At 45.1% G+C, this 17,608-nt stretch overlaps 1 protein-coding gene across 3 annotated transcripts in view; it reads left to right on the plus strand.

Annotated features, from left to right (window-relative positions):
* The first annotated feature begins 638 nt into the window (after positions 1-638).
* CGAS (cyclic GMP-AMP synthase) overlaps positions 639-17,608 on the plus strand; it is a 30,924-nt gene continuing 13,954 nt past the window's right edge. For 2 of the 3 annotated variants that reach the window (XM_015449182.3, XM_074037663.1), the window contains exons 1-3: positions 639-1,408; positions 8,414-8,633; positions 14,425-14,661. In XM_015449182.3, coding sequence (XP_015304668.3) covers positions 752-1,408; positions 8,414-8,633; positions 14,425-14,661 — 1,114 coding nt within the window. In that variant the 5' untranslated portion in view covers positions 639-751. The remainder of the gene's footprint in view (positions 1,409-8,413; positions 8,634-14,424; positions 14,662-17,608) is intronic. The other variant, XM_045391138.2, reaches the window with a different exon arrangement.

Below are 17,608 nucleotides of genomic sequence, written 5' to 3' on the forward strand. Positions count from 1 at the left end.
GAGTAGCTGGGACTACAGGCGCCTGCCACCTCGCCCGGCTAGTTTTTTTGTATTTTTAGTAGAGACGGGGTTTCACCATGTTAGCCAGGATGGTCTCGATCTCCTGACCTTGTGATCCGCCCGTCTCGGCCTCCCAAAGTGCTGGGATTACAGGCTTGAGCCACCGCGCCCGGCCCATCTTTGTATTTTTTAGTAGAGACGGGGTTTCGCCTTGATGGCCAGGCTGGTCTTAAACTCCTGACCTCAGGTGATCCGCCCACCTCGGCCTCCCAGATTGCTGGGATTACAGGTGTGAGTCACTGTGCCCAACCAACACACACACACATATATATGTGTGGTGTGTGTGTGTGTGTGTATATATATATATATAATTTATATATATTGCTGGGTTGCCCATGCTGGTCTCAAACTCCTGAGCTCAAGCGACCTGCCCGCCTCGGCCTCTCGGATGCTGAGGTTACAGGCGTGAGCCACCGCGCCCCGCCCTACCTCATCTTCTTAAGACAGGGTCACGGATTGCCCTGGAGGGTTAGAAACTTCGAGACTTTTGTAGCATCAGTAAAGGCCGCGGCCAGCCTCTTCGCGGCATGGGCGTGGCTCGCAGCGACTTCCCAGCCTGGGGTTCCGCTTCGGCTCGCAGACACTGTGTGCCCGCCAGTAGTGGTAGGTTTCCAACAGCTATTGCTGGCTCTTCCTCTTGCGGCCTTTTCTTGAAACGGATTCTTCTTTCCGGGAACAGAAAGCGCCAGCCATGCAGCCTCGGCAAGGAAAGGCCACGCGGAGAGCTTCCGAGGCCGGAGCCACTGTCCCCGAGGCTTCCGCGCGGAGTGCCAGGGGGGCCCGGACGGACCGCAACGAGTCTCCGGCTGCCCCCGAAGCCGCCCTGCCCGAGGCGGGAAAGTTCGGCCCCGCCAGGAAGTCGGGATCCGGGCAGAAGAAGAGCCCCCCGGACACCCAGGAGCGGTCGCCAGTCCGCGCAACTGGGGCCCGCGCTAAAAAGGCCCCTCAGCGCGCCCAGGACGCGCGGCCCTCTGACTCCACCAGCGCCGCTGGGGCGGAGGGGCTGGAGCCTCCTGCGGCTCGGGAACCGGCTCTTTCCAGGGCTGGTTCTCGCCGCCAGAGGGGCGCGCGCTGCTCTTCGAAGCCAAGACCCCCGCCCGGGCCCCGGGATGTGCCCAACCCCGGCCTGCCGGTCTCGGTCCCCATTCTGGTACAGAGGGATGCGGCGCCTGGGGCCAGGAAGCTCCGGGCGGTTTTGGAGAAGTTAAGGCTCAGCCACCAGGACATCTCCAAGGCGGCGAAGGTGGTGAATGGGGTAGTGGGCCACCTGCTGCGCAGATTGAAGTGCGAGCCCGAGTTCGGAGGCGTCGAGCAGCTGCACACCGGGAGCTACTACGAGCACGTGAAGGTGAGCCGCTTGGCGCCCGCCCGCAGGGCCCCGATGCTCAGCCTTCCCGAATCCGCAGTTCGCAGTCCCTACCTCCCCCGGGTCGCGCCCCTCACTTCCCTTCGGAAGTGACTTAGACTCTTGCATGTTTTTCGGTAGCCTGTTCTAAGTAAAACGACAAACCGTTCGTTTACTCATCTACACATCCAACGATCAGACAGCCAACCGGTACTGATTACTGGGTAATTTCAAGACAGTGTTCCCGGGGTAATTCAAATGTAGCGGTTTATTCATGCAAGCCGACATGTATCGAGTTTCCGTAACAGGGCGGTGTTTGATGGTGTGGACCTGAGGTCCCAAGTGAGATATTGACTTGCATAATTTGAAGTGGTCTGTTAAAAATTCCACGTAGACTTTTTCCTATGAGAAAGACCTCTTACTCCATAGAAAAAATACCTTCAATTTCTCTCCCCCTCTTCCTCCCTGCCCTCTCCTGCTGTCCCGTCTATCCCCAATTTCTTATACAGAAATCTTGGGAAGCTCACAGTGTAATGTTAAACAAACAAATACGAATATTCCCTACAGATACTAAAAACTATGCTTTCTAGATACACATTCCGTATAATTGCTTAGACGTGTGTATTACACAGCTCCATTTGTTTGTGGGTGATTGAGTCATTAATCATTTCTGTGTAAATCGAAAGTTTAGAAGCAAGTTCCTGACTGGAGCGTGTTTCCTGCCCAGCAACAGATTTCTTTCTTTTTCTTTCTTTTTTTGAGACGGAGTTTCGCTCTTATTATCCAGGCTGGAGTGCAGTGGAGTGATCTTGGCTCACTGCAACCTCCGCCTCCCAGGTTCAAGCGATTCTCCTGCCTCAGCCTCCTGAGTAGCTGGGATTACAGGCATGAGCCTCCACGCCTGGCTAATTTTGTATTTTTAATAGAGATGGGCTTTCTCCATGTTGGTCAGGCTGGTCTCGAACTCCCGACCTCAGGTGATCCGCCAGCCTTGGCCTCCCAAAGTGCTGGGAGTACAGGTGTGAGCCACCGTGCCCGACTTCTTTTCTATTATTTTCTTTTCTCTTCTTTTCTATTTTCTTCTCTTTCCCTCCCTCCCTCCCTTCCATCCTTTCTCTTTCGTTCTTTCTTTTCTTTCTTCTTTTTCTTTTTTTGACAGAGTTTCACGCTTGTTGCCCAGTCTGTAGTGCAGTGGTGCCATCTAGGTTTCACTGGCACCTCTGGCTCCCGGGTTCAAGCGATTATCCTGCTTCAGCCTCCCAAGTAGCAGGGATTACAGGCACCTGCCACCACTTCCGGATAATTTTTGTATTTTTAGTAGAGACGGGGTTTCACCATGTTAGCCAGGCTGGTCTCAAACTCTGACCTCAGATGATCCACCCGCCTCGGACTCCCCAAGTGCTGGGAGTACAGGCTTGAGCCACCGCGCCCGGCCCAGACTATGTCTTGAGCATGATACTTTTCAATTAACTATTTTACTTTTCAGCATCAGATGTCTCTGATTGAGCATGATTCTTATTACGTGCGTATCAATTCAGTTCAATTACTATATATGGCGGGTCCAAAGGAAAAAGAAAATTACCAGTTAGAGTTAGAGAACAAGACATTCAGAAGACAGTCTCCATTCAGAACCACTTTGTGTGTGGGGGGGGTTTTTTTGTTTGTTTGTTTGTTTGTTTGTTTTGTTTTGGTTTTTTTTTTTTGAGACGGAGTCTCACTCTGTTGCCCAGGCTGGAGTGCAGTGGTGCCATCTCGGCCCACTGCAAGCTCTGCCTACTGGGTTCACACCATTCTCCTGCGTCAGCCTCCCGAGTAGCTGGGACTACAGGCACCCGCCACTATGCCCGGCTAATTTTTGTATTTTTAGTAGAGAAGGAGTTTCACAGTGTTAGCCAGGCAGGTCTCTATCTCCTGACCTCATGATGCACCCGCCTCAGTCTCCCAAAGTGCTGGGATTACAGGCCTGAGCCACCATGTCCGGCCCAGAACCACTTTGTTTTTAAAAATTATGCCAATGAAAAGAAATCCAGTGAAATTTGTTTAATCTAAAACTTTTTCTTTTTCTTTTTTTTTTTTTTTTGAGATGGAGTCTTTCTGTCACCCAGGGTGGAGTGGAATAATGTGATCTTGGCTCACTGTAACCTCCGCCTCTTGGGTTCAAGTGAGTCTCCTGCCTCAGCCTCCTGAGTAACTGGGATTATAGTCAGGTGAGTCAGGTGTCACCTCACCAGGCTAATTTTGTATTTTTAGTAGAGACAAGATTTCAGCATGTTGGCCAGGCTTGAACTTCTGACCTCGATCCACCTGCCTCAGCCTTTCAAAGTGCTGGGATTACAGGCATGAGCCACCGCACCTGGCCTAAAACTTTTTCTGTTACTGATCATGAGATATACGTGGGCCAGGTACAGTGGGCTCATGCCTGTGATCCTAGCACAATGGGAGGCTGAGGCGGGAGGAACTTGAGGCCAGGAGTTTGAGTCCAGCCTGGGCAACATAGTGAGACCCCAGCTCTACCAAAAATAAGTTAAAAATTAGCTGGATGTGGTGGCACACATCTGCAGTCCCAGCTACCTGGGAGACTGAAATGGAAGGGTCATTTGATCTCAGGAGGTCAAGGCTGCAGTGAGGCCTGCTCACATCACTGCACTCCAGCCTGGGCAACAGCGAGATGCTGTCTGAGTGAATGAATGAATGAGATATATGTGTTTCTTGTAGAGCTGACCCACTGTTCATCCACCAGCAGGCTTGTACAGTTCATTAGCTCCCCTCCTCCTTACCCCTCTCCTCAGCCTCTCCCATATTCTCATTTGTCCCATATTTTATTTTATTTTAATTTAATTTTATTTTATTTTATTGTGAGATGGTGTCTTCCTCTGTCACCCAGGCTGGAGTGCAGTGGCATGATCTTGGCTGACTGCAACCTCTGCCTCCTGGGTTTAAGCAATTCTCCTTCCTCAACCTCCCAAGTAGCTGGGATTACAAGCTTGATTAACCATGCCCAGTTAATTTTTGTATTTTTAGTAGAGACGGGGTTTCACTATGTTGGCCAGGTTGGTCTCGAACTCCTGACCTCATGTGATCCGCTTGCCTCGGCCTCCCAAAGTGCTGGGATTATAGGTATGAGCCACGGTGCCCTGCCTCTTGTTCCATATTGATGCTCTAGGAAAGTCAGAAAAGCCTATAGAAGAAAATATTGCTCCTATTTTATTTACTGTTATCATTTTGATGTATTTTCTTCTTTTACACATACACTTGGATCTGTTATATTTATATTTGCATTTCAAAATTGGATTCCAAGTTCTTTTTTATGAGTCAAAGGATAGACAAAATATACTTCTCAGTAATTTATTTACATAGTTCCATATTGACACATTTCTCATTCATATATTTTATTGTAGTTTATCAAATTCTAGGTTAAAAAAAACTTGAAAATATGTGGGAAGTTTCTTGTAGAAATTCCCTGTAGAATTGTTAGTCCATATGTTCTTTTTGTTCTAGGTGTTAATGTACTATTTATATACTTTGGACTGAGTGAAAAGGTTACATGGAAATCAATTAATTTTAGTGTTTGTTTGTTTTTGTTTTGTTTTGTTTGGAGACAGAGTTTCATTCTTGTCACCTGGGCTGGAGTGCAATGGCGTGGGTGGCCTCAGCTCACTGCAACCTCTACCTCCCAGGTTCAAGCGATCCTCCTGCCTCAGCCTCCTGAGTAGCTGGGATTACAGGCATGCACCACCATGCCTGGCTAACTTTTTGTATTTTTAATAGAGATGGGGTTGCTCCATGTTGGTAAGACTGGTCTCGAACTCGACCTCATGTGATCCACCCACGTCGGCCTCCCAAAGTACTGGGATTACAGGCGTGAGCCATCACGCCCGGCCAGTGGTTTTAAGTAATGGTATATTAACTGGTAAAGAATAGGAACAAACTACAGCAACATGAACAGTGAAAATGAATTACGTAAATAATGTTGAACAACAACAACAAAAAGAACGTAAAGGAATACATACAGCTGATGCAGCAAGATAAGGAAAATAAAGGCATAGGATTGGAAAAGGAGTGATGAAATCGTTATGTGTAGATGACTTGATTGGCTTCATTTATAAACTGTTGGAAATAATTAGTAAATTAGCAAAATTGCTGGTTGCAAAGTCAATAAACAAAGATAAAAATATTTCAATATACTAACAAGGTTAAAAACAAAATGAAAATACTATTTAGAATATCATCAAAAATATCAAAGCTAGGTCCATTGGTGCATTCTGATAGTCCCAGCTATTTGGGAGGCTGAGGTAGGAGAATCACATCAGGCCAGGAGTTTGAGGCTGCAGTGCACTGTGATCTATCTGTGAGTAGCCACTGTACTCCAGCCTAGAGACCCCACCTCTAACAAATAAAAATTGAAAACTTTGGCCAGGCATGGTGGCTCACGCCTGTAATCCCAGCACTTTGGGAGGTAGAGGCAGGCAGATCGCTTGAGGTCAGGAGTTTGAGACCAGCCTGGTCAACATGGCAAAACCCTGTCTCTACTAAAAATACAAAAATTAGGCCGGGCACGGTGGCTCAAGCCTGTAATCCCAGCACTTTGGGAGGCCGAGACGGGCAGATCACAAGGTCAGGAGATCGAGACTATCCTGGCTAATCCGGTGAAACCCCGTCTCTACTAAAAAATACAAAAAACTAGCCGGGCGTGATGGCGGGCGCCTGTAGTCCCAGCTACTCCAGGAGGCTGAGGCAGGAGAATGGCGTAAACCCAGGAGGCAGAGCTTGCAGTGAGCTGAGATCCGGCCACTGCACTTCAGCCTGGGCGACAGAGCAAGACTCCGTCTCAAAAAAAAAAAAAAAAAAAGAAAATTAGCTGGGCGTGGTGGCATACGCCTGTAATGCCCAGCTACTGGGGAGGCTGATGCAGGAGAATTGCTTGAGCCCAGGAAGCAGAGGTTGCCGCAAGCCAAGATTGCTCCATTGCACTTCAGCCTCTGTGACAAGAGTGAAACTGTCTCAAAAACAAACAAACAAAAATGGAAAACTTGAAAAACAATTTAAAAATAAAATATTTAGGAATAAATCTCACTAAAGATATTCAAAACTTAAAAACATAACTGGGTAAATTTGAAGAGGAAGTAATTGACAACTATGTCATGTTCATTTTTCCTCAAATTGATCTGGATTTAATGCAATCTCAGTCGAAATCTCATCAGTTTTTTAATTAAATTGACAAACTGATTAAAATATTTATTTATTTATTTATTTATTTATTGAGACAGAGTCTTGCACTGTCACCCAGGCTAGAGTGCAGTGGCGCAATCTCGGCTCACTGTAAGCTCCGCCTGCTGGGTTCACGCCATTCTCCTGCCTCAGCCTCCCAAGTAGCTGGGACTACAGGCTCCTGCCACCACTCCCAGCTAATTTTTTGTATTTTTAGTAGAGACGGGGTTTCAGATTTATTTATTTATTTATTTTTATTTTTATTTTTATTTTGAGACAGAGTTTCACTCTTTTGCCCAGGCTGGAGTGAAGTGGCTCGATTTCGGCTCACTGCAACCTCCTTCTCCCGGGTTCAAGCAATTCTCTTGCCTCAGCCTCCCGAGTAGCTGGGATTATAGGCGCCCGCCACCACACCCAGTTAATGTTTGTATTTTTAGTAGAGACGGGGTTTCACCACTTTGGCCAGGCTAGTCTCAAACTCCTAACCTCAGGTAATCTGCCCGCCTCAGCCTCCTAAAGTGCTGGGATTACAGGTGTGAGCCACTGTGCCCAGCCTGATTAAAAGATTTATATGGAAGTGCAATGAACCTAGAATAGTTTAGGAAATTGTACGGGAAAAAATGTTGGAAGATTTACTCTACCAAAGAGCAAGACTTACCATAAAGCACCCTAATTAAGCAGGTGTTATTGATGCAGTGATAGAAAAATAGGCCAATTGAGGCCAGGCGCAGTGGCTCAAGTCTGTAATCCCAGCACTTTGGGAGGTCGAGACAGGCGGATCACGAGGTCAGGAGATCGAGACCATCCTGGCTAACACGGGGAAACCCCGTCTCTACTGAAAAATACAAAAAACTAGCCGGGCGAAGTGGTGGGCGCCTGTAGTCCCAGTTACTCGGGAGGCTGAGGCAGGAGAATGGCATGAACCCGGGAGACGGAGCTTGCAGTGAGCTGAGATCCGGCCACTGCACTCCAGCCTGGGCGACAGAGCGAGACTCCATCTCAGAAAAAAAAAAAAAGAAAAATAGGCCAATTGAATAGAAAGTTCAGAAAGAATCCTGCACATATAATTCAATATAGTACACAAAATATGCAGCAATGTAATTCAGTAGGAGAAAGGTTTTTTTTTTTTTTTTGAGACAGAGTCTTGTTCTGTCACCCAGATTGGAGTACAGTCGCACCATCTTGGCTCACTGAAACCTCTGCCTCCCGAGTTCAAGCAATTCTCCTGCCTCAGCCTTCTGAGTAGCTGGAACTATAGGCACACACCACCACATCCAGCTAATTTTCATATTTTTAATAGAGACGAGGTTTCACCATGTTGGCCAGGATGGTCTCGATCACTTGACCTTGTGATTCGCCTGCCTCAGCCTCACAAAGTGCTGGGATTACAAGCGTGAGCCACTGTGCCTGGCTGAATAGATGATTTTTTTTTTCTTTCAATGAATAATGCTGGGTCAATTGGGTATCTATATAGGAAAAACATGAACCTTGATTCTCTGCCACATATCATACACGAAAGTTAATTATAGGTGTGAGCCACTGCAGCTGGCCTAAAATCATTTTTAGTTATAAAAATAATGCTAGGTCATGGTAAAAAAAATCGAGTGTAGATCCTACAAAATGAAACAGGTAATACTCTTCCACCTCCTGCCAGCTCCAGTAGTCCCACTCCCAGAGGGAATATATAGACATTATGAATCTTGCTTTTTAAAGTAAAGTTTTAAGTGGAACTTAAAACTTCCAGTCACTTGGAAAACATTCATAAGCAAATATTTCAGTGCTATTTTTACTGTTTCTTAGATTTCTGCACCTAATGAATTCGATGTCATGTTTAAACTGCAAGTCCCCAGAATTCAGCTAGAAGAATATTCTGACACTGGTGCATATTACTTTGTGAAATTTAAAAGAAATCCAGAAGGAAATCCTCTGAGCCTGTTTTTAGAAGATGAAATATTATCAGCTTCTAAGATGTTGTCAAAGTTTAGGAAAATCATTAAGGAAGAAATTAACAACATTAAAGGTAAGATTTTTGCCTTTTGATTCTTAAAGGTTTAATTATACCTAGTAATTGCCAATGTGCACTCACCTCCTCATGTTTCTTGACCTCTCTGCAGTAAGAAAAAGGGCAGTAGTGAGGTCAAGAAACATCAGTAGAGGAGTGTACATTGGCAATTACTAGGTATGACTATTCTCTCCTTCTAGAAACAACACTCTGCTTTTCATTTAGTCTGCTGCTTGTGCCACTGGGTATATGCGCCTGCATAAAATTGATGGGATCCTCTTTAAAGCTCGTAATCTAATAGTGTAAAAACATACAACACAAATTGCAGTGAGTGCTCTGAAGGGAATAAACTGGGAAAAGTGATAGCAATTAGGGTGGAATGGGGTGGTAGAGCCAAGCCCTGAGGCAGAAAAAAGAGCTTGGCAAGATCTAGGAACAAAAAGAGGCTCTTGCAGAAAAGATGAAGTGACATGAAATGAAGCTAAAGAGGAGGCCAGGGACCAGATTCTCTACTGACTTGTAGACCCGGAAAAGGAGTTTAGATTTTGTTTTATTTTATTTTTGAGAAGGAGTCTTGCTCTGTCGCCCAGGCTGGAGTGCAGTGGCACGATCTCGGCTCACTGCAACCTCTGCCTCCCGGGTTCAAGTGATTCTCCTGCCTCAGCCTCCCGAGTAGGGGGGATTACAGGCACCCACCACCACGCCTGGCTAATTTTTGTATTTTTAGTATAGATGGGGTTTTACTATCTTAGCCAGGCTGGTCTTGAACTCCTGACCTCATGATACACCTGCCTCAGCTTCCCAAAGTGCTGGGATTACAGGTGTGAGCCACTATGCCTGGCCAGATTTTATTTTATTTTATTTTATTTATTTTTATTTTATTTTATTTTGAGATGGAGTTTCACTCTTGTCACTTAGGCTGGAGTGCAATGGCCCTGATCTCGGCTTACCTCAACCTCCGCCTCCCAGGTTTAAGCAATTCTCCTGCCTCAGCCTCCCAAGTAGCTGGGATTACAGGCGTGTGCACCACGCCCGGCTAATTTTTGTGTTTTTAGTAGAGATGGGATTTCTCCATGTTGGCCAGGCTGATCTCAAACTCCTGACCTCGGGTGATCCACCCACCTCAGCCTCCCAAAGTTCTGGGATTACAGGAGTGAGCCACCGCGCCCAGCACCAGGTTTCATTATCTGATCATTGAGAAGCCAGGTTTTCATCAGAGAGTAATGACTGGCTTTGTATTTTTAAACATTTACTCTGGCTTCTGAGGATAGATTTTATAAGAAGGCAAATAAGAAGATTAGAAAGGAAAATGATGAAATAGTTCAGGTAAAAGATGGTGGCAGCTTAGATGGGGTGGGAGTAGGGTGCTGGGATTGGAGCAGCAGACAGGTCCAAGCTGTAGCAGCACTTGCAGCTGGATTAAGCATAGTGGGTAAGAGAGAGGATTAAATTAAGATGGTTCCCAGGTTTCTGGATGGTGCATCTGGGTGGATTGATTGTGCCATTTTCTGAGATGGGAAGGACTGAGGCAAAACATACTTTGGTATATGAATTAAGTTATGTTTATTGGCTTTGGATATGTTTGGTTGTAGATTCCTGTGGTACATCAACATCAAAGTGGATGTGTTAAGTTTGTAGCTGGATATAGGTTTGGAGTGCAAAGGATACCTTTGGGCTGCAAGTAAACATTTGGGAGTCATCATCATATAGGTGGCTTTGGGAATGGATGAAATACCTAGGCAGAAAGTTTAAATTCATACATCCATTAATTTAATCAATATTCATCGATTATCTAACGTGTAGGTGTTCTAGTTATTTAGGATTCATTAGTGAACAATTAGATGAAGACCTCTACCCTTCTGTACTTTATAATCTTGCAAGCACAGGCATACAATTAATAACAAATGGAAAAAATGATTATCTTGTATACTAGAAAGTAGTAAGTGCTGTTGTGAAGAAGTATAGCAAAGTGAGAGGGATCAGGAATGTGGGAGATGGAGGTCGGGGGGAAGTTGCAATGTTAAGTAGAGTGGTAAGAAGAGAATTCCATTAGAGTTTGGGAAGAAGAGAATGAGCAAAAGGAGAATATGAATGTTTTGTAGAAGGAGCAGTCAGTGTTTGGAATGCTACTGACATCCAGAAATCCACTGGATTTGGTCTTTGGTCTTGTGGGGTTCTTTGGTCTTCTGGGGTTGACAAGAGAAATGTCAGTGGGGTGATGGATATGGAGTGAAAGGCAGCGTTGCAGTGGAGATAACATGTGTAGGCCACTCTAGAAAGTTCTGACTGGGCTGAGTGTGGTGTCTCAGCACTTTGGGAGGCCAAGGCAGAAGGATCGCTTGAGCCCAGGAGTTAAAGACCAGCCTGGGCAACAAAGTGAGAGTCCATCTCTACAAAAAAAATTTTTAGGCCAGCCGTGGTGGCTCACGCCTGTAATCCCAACACTCTGTGAGGCCGAGGGGGGCGGATCACAAGATAAGGAGTTCGAGACCAGCCTGGCTAAGATGATGAAACCCTGTCTCTACTAAAACTACAAAAATTAGCCAGGCATGTTGGCACACACCTGTAATCCTAGCTACTCAGGAAGTTGAGGCAAGAGAATTGCTTAAGCCCAGGAGGCGGAGGTTGCAGTGAGCTGAGATTGCGCCACTGCACTTCAGTCTGGGCGACAGAGCAAGACTCTGTCTCAGAAAAAAAAGAAAAACAATGTTTTTTAATTAGCCAGGGGTGGTGGCATGTGCCTGTGGTCCCAGCTACATACAATGCTGAGGCAAGAGGATTGCTTGAGCCTAGGAGATTGAGGCTGCAGTGAGCCATGTTCATGCTACTGCACTCCAGCCTGGGTGACAGAATGGGACCCTGTCTCAAAAAAAAAAAAAAAAAAAAAGTTTGGGCTGGAAGGAAGCAGAAGATGGGTGAGTGAAGGGGTGGCCTGCCCCTCCACACCTGTGGGTGTTTCTCGTTAGGTGGAACAAGAGACTTGAGAAAAGAAATAAGACACAGAGACAAAGTATAGAGAAAGAAAAGCGGGGGCCCGGCGCTCAGCTTACAGAGGACCCCGGCACCGGTCTCTGAGTTCCCTTAGTATTTATTGATAATTATCTTTACCATCTTAAAGATAAGGGAGTGGCAGGACAATAGGATCATTGTAGGGAGGAAATCGGCAGTAAGACATATGAACAAAAACCTCTGTGACATGAATAAGTTTAAAGGAAAATGCTGTGCCTTGAGATGCATATGCAAACATCTCCATAAACCTTTTAGCATTATTTCAGCCTATCACATGGGGAGAAACCTTGGACAACACCTAGCTTTCCTAGGCAGAGGTCCCTGCGACCCTTGGCCGTGTACGTGTCCCTGGGTAGTTGAAATTAAGAGAATGGTGATGACTTTTAACCAGCAAGCTGCCTTCAGGCACTTGTTTAACAAAGACACATCCTGCACAACCCAAAATTCATTAAACCTTGAGTCACTGCAGCACATGTCTCTTGCAAGGACAAGGTTGGGGGTAGGGTCACAGATTAACAGCATCTCAAATACAGAACAAAATGGAGTCTCTTACGTCTACTTCTTTCTAAATAGACACAGTAACAGGCTGATCTCTTTCTTTTCCCCACAGGTGAGTATGGAGAGGAGGAAGATATGGGGTGAAAGGAGAGGTATACCCTGTAACCCTCTGTATGAATTTCAGAATAATCTAGCAGGGAGGGAGAGGTTGCTGATGTAGGAGAGGGAATAGTTGAAGAGCATGGTACTTGAGAAGTTGAGAAGGAAGGGATCCAGAGACCATGTGCAGAGGTGGCCTTTGAAAGGTAGATGGAGGGCCAGGTATGGTGGCTCACACCTGTAATCCCAACACTTTGGGAGGCCAAGGCAGGCAGATCATTTGAGCTCAAGAGTTCAAGACAGGCCGGGCGCGGTGGCTCACGCCTGTAATCTCAGCACTTTGGGAGGCCAAGGCAGGCGGATCACAGGGTCAGGAGATCGAGACCATGGTGAAACCCCGTCTCTACTAAAAATACAAAAAATTAGCCGGGCGTGGTGGCGGGCGCCTGTAGTCCCAGCTACTCAGGAGGCTGAGGCAGGAGAATGACGGGAACCCAGGAGGCAGAGCTTGCAGTGAGCCGAGATCGCGCCACTGCAGCTCCAGCCTGGGCGACAGATTAAGATTATATCTCAAAAAAAAAAAAAAAAGGAAAAGAGTTCAAGACCAGCCTGGCCAACATGGTAAAACCCCATCTCTACTAAAAATACAAAAATTAGCCAGGTGTGGTGGTGCTTGCCTGTAATCCCAGCTACTCAGGAGGCTGAGGCAGGAGAATCACTTGAACCTGGGAGGTGGAGGTTGCAGTGAGCTGAGATCACACCACTGTACTCCATCCAGCCTGGGCTACAGAGCCAGACTTTGTCTCAAAAAAAGTAAGGTAGATGGACACTTACTTCCTCAGTGGTAACAGGAGAGGTGGCCAGATTTGGGTAACAGGTGGCCAGGTTTGCAGATTTTTCTAGTGTTTTCTCCTTTGTGTTCTACTTCCTCACTGTGGAAGTCTTATCTGAGAGTAGTAGTCTTTACTGCTTATATACCCCCAACTCCCAAAGCCATCTACATTTCTGACCATAGCCACCAACCCAGCAACCATCCCCACTTGAGTGTCCCATAGGTATCTAGAGCTCATTGTATCTCATGAAGTTCAGCTTGGCCCAATCTTTTTTCTTCCTGCTTATTCTGTTTTGGGGAATGGAACCAACATCAGTCACTTCCTAGGCCAAGATCCTGGGATGGCATCCCAAGGCTCCTACTTTTCTCCTCACATCATACTCAACTCATGACCGGTTATGTTGATTTGTACTTCTTTAGTTGCTCTCATTTCTTCTCCCGTGTCTTGATGCTCACTGCCTTTGTGCTGCCATGGCACCCAGCCTCTGTGCCGGGCTGTTGCTGTGGTTTTTTTGCTGCCTGTCTCTTCCCTCTTGCCCATCTGGCCTCTTCTCTAGGCTTCCCTCCATTCTGCCATCTATAATTTGTAATGAAAATTTAACGAGGCGCTTTGGCACATGCCTGTAATCCCAGCTACTCAGGAGGCTGAGGCAGGAGGATTGCTTGAGCCCGGGAGGCAGAAGTTGCAGTGAGCCAAGATTGTGCCATTGCACTCCAGCCTGGGCAACAAGACAACAAGAGCGAAACTCCGTCTCAAAAAAAAGAAAAGAAAAGAAAATTTAATCACAGCACTCTTAAACCTCAAAGTCTACAGAGACCCCCTCATCATAGATGCCCCACACCATCTTGACAATGCCTCCTGATGGGAGATATCAGTAATTATTGTGTGGGTTTTTTTGTTTTTTTGTTTTTCTTTTTTGAGACATAATCTTAATCTGTCGACCAGGCTGGAGTGCAGTGGTGTGATCTCGGCTCATGGCAACCTCCGCCTCCTGGGTTCAAGTGATTCTCATGCCTCAACCTCCTGAGTAGCTGGGATTACAGGCATTCACCACCATGCCCAGCTAATTTTTGTATTTTTAGTAGAGATGAGGTTTTACCATGTTGGTCAGGCTGGTCTCAAACTCCTGACCTCAAGTGATCATCCCATCTTAGCCTCCCAAAGTGCTGTGATTACAGGCGTGAGCCATCACGCCCAGCCAATATTGGTTTAGTAAAGCATTTTGCCTTTTAGAACCAGTTTCTGTTTTACCACCAATGTTTACTTTATACTTAGCACACCAGAGATCTTCAATTATAGTTATATTATTTCCCCTGTATTTCTAGAGAAAATTGGATTAATACTTTCTTTTCTTTTATATGTTCAACCAGATGCAGATGTCATCATGAAGAGGAAAAGACCAGGGAGCCCTGCTGTAACACTTCTTATTAATAAAGAAATATCTGTGGATATAACCCTGGCTTTGGAATTAAAAACTAGCTGGCCTGCCAGCACCCAAGAAGGCCTGGCCATTAAAAACTGGCTTTCAGCAAAAGTTAGGCAGCAACTAAGACTAAAGCCGTTTTACCTTGTACCCAAGCATGCAAAGGAAGGAAATGGTTTCCAAGGTATTTTAAATATTAAAGTTAACTTAAAGATGTAAAAGAGTTGTTAATGTTATATGTACAGGCAGCAGATCAACAGCCACCCAATGCTGTTGTCATGTCAAGACCATCAGGCGAAACAGGTTATAAGATGGGAGTCTGGTGACAGACAGAATTGAAAAGGGCACAGTTGTAGTATTAATATCAAATACTCAGCTTTGAAATGTCTAGCAATCCACATTTGAATTTTATCTTTTTTTATTTTTATTTTTTCAGTAAAAAAAGCAGTATTGGCCTTGGAGTCAGACTGCCCTGGTTCTGAATCCTGAGGCTCCTTCTAGTAGTTGTGTGACTTTGAGCTAGTTGTGATGCTTTCTAAACCCAGTTGCTCATCTGTACACTGTGTTAAGCAAAACTACTTGAAAAGTTCTGGAATGATAAAATGTGCATGCAGTTCTGTGGCCAGTTTTGTTCATGCCAGTTATATGTTATTACATATTAATATTATCATTAGAGTCTAGACTCTCATTCTCAGCCCTGGTTCTCTCTTTCCTTCATCTTCCCATTCCACTGCTCCTATACAATGTGTCTCAGCCTCACAGATCAGGATGGGTTTTCAGGCTATGCTCTTGGATAAAACTCAACTTCCAAGAACCAGACTGAGTTGGTCTACAGCTAAAACTTTATAATGGTGATATTTTTGAAGGTAGAAGGAAGTAACTTTTTTTTTTTTTTTTTCTGAGACAGAGTTTTGCTCTTGTTGCCCAGGCTGAAGTACAGTGGCACAATCTCAGCTCGCTGCAACCTCTGCCTCCTGGGTTAAAGCAATTCTCCTATCTCATTCTCCCAAGTAGCTGGGACTACAGACGCACACTACCATGCCTGGCTATTTTTTTGTATTTTTAGTAGAGACGGGGTTTCACCATGTTGGCCAGGCTGGTCTTGAACTCCTGGGAGTAGCTTTTTCCCTTGTGATTTAGTCTAAAAAAAAATGAAAGTAGCTGATTATTTTCATTTCCTCCCATAGATTTATGTAGGACTTTTGGCACCTACTACTACTGGATTCCAGGGAAATTGAAGGGGACTGTAAAACAAATGAGCCAAGTTATAAATGAGTATTGCTGAAAAAAGCCCAGAAATAGTCAATCATGCTTAGTTTAATGGTTTGTGTTTCTGTGGACACATATCATAACTTCATATATTGCATACATATAGGAATCATTTTCTGTAAGAAAAATAGTTTATGAAGGGAACTTACATATATCATTATTCATGTTTTTACAAAATGATTATAGCTTTCTGCAAAGAGGTTGTTCTGTAAACTGAACAATTTATAGAATAGCTGCCCCAAGAAACCTTCACTGTAAGTGATACAGAAATCACAACAGGACCCCATACCATCTCTTGCTGACCCCACACTGTCCTGGGGAACACTGGAGGATAAATCACCTTAGAGATGAAGAAGAGTCCTTTGGTGGCCCTGTGGCCTATGTGGCTAGCGAGGTTTTTGTTTTGTTTTGTTTTGTTTTTCTTTTTCTTTTTTTAGACGGATTCTTGCTTTGTCGCCCAGGCTGGAGTGCAGTGGCGTGATCTCGGCTCACTGCAACCACCACCTCCCAGGTTCAAGCGATTCTCCTGCCTCAAACTCCCGAGTAGCTGGGACTACAGGCGCATGCCACCATGCCAGAATAATTTTTGTATTTTTAGTAGAGACAGGATTTCACCATGTTGGCCGGGATGGTCTCCATCTCTTTACCTTGTGATCCACCCGCCTCAGACTCCCAAAGTGCTGGGATTACAGGCGTGAGCCACCATGCCCGGCCATGGTTAGGGAGTTCTTTGCATTCTTCCATTAAGATGAAAGAAAGTGAAGGCTGGTGCTGGATGCTTAGCTTCACTTCTGCTTTCTGTTACCCTTGGCTGTTCTGCATCTCCCATCATTCCAGATTATGTATAATTAGACAAAACTCTGCTTCTGTGTACGTGTGTGAGTGTATGTGAACAGAGGGACTTAGTGAAAATACTTGTACTAGATTGGAGACACTTATAACACCTGCTGTATCTTTTCTTTCTCTATACATTCTACTAGAAATTCCCTGGTCTCACAAATTATATTTTTAAAAATATTATGTTTTTGTTTTTATTTATTTTTATTTGTTTATTTTTTTAGACAATCTCGCTGTGTCGCCCAGGCTGGAGTGCAGTGGTGCAATCTCGGCTCACTGCAACCTCCACCTCCTGGGTTCAAACGATTCTCCCACCTCAGTATCTCAAGTAGCTGGCACTACAGGTGCGTGCCACCATGCCCAGCTACTTTTTTGTATTTTTAGTAGAGACTGGGTTTCACCATGTTGGCCAGGCTGATCTCGAACTCCTGACTTCAGGTGATCCACCCATCTCCATCTCCCAAAGTGCTGGGATTACAGGCATGAGCCACCGTGCCTGGCCTTGTTTTTATTGATTTTTTATTAAAAATTTCAAATTTTAAAAATCTACCTGTTTCAAAATACCAGTTTTATTACCAAGGATATAATTTATTTAAAAAACAGTTTATGATTTACTTGCAGTTTTTTTGTTCTTAAGATAAAAGGACAGTAAAATTTGAGATTTTTAACCCACTCAAAAAAATGTTCAGCCAGGTGCAGTGACCCATGCCTGTAGTCTCAGCTACTCAGGAAGTTGAGGCAGGAGGATTGCTTGAGCCCAGGGGTTCAGGGCTGTAGTGAGCTATGATCATGCCACTGCACTCCATCCTGGGTAACATAGCAAGACGTCCTCTATACCCCACCCACCAAAAAAAAAAAAAATGTCTCTGGACAGTTTAACTCAACGTAGGCAAATTAACTTGTTTCATTATGTTATCTGTTTTTAGATACCGGTTTTTAAATTTTGATTTAATTTTTTTTTTTTTTTTTTTTTTTTTTGAGACGGAGTCTCGCTCTGTCGCCCAGGCTGGAGTGCAGTGGCCGCA

The sequence above is a fragment of the Macaca fascicularis genome, chromosome 4, assembly GCF_037993035.2.
Source record: "Macaca fascicularis isolate 582-1 chromosome 4, T2T-MFA8v1.1".
NCBI classification, from domain to species: domain Eukaryota; kingdom Metazoa; phylum Chordata; class Mammalia; order Primates; family Cercopithecidae; genus Macaca; species Macaca fascicularis.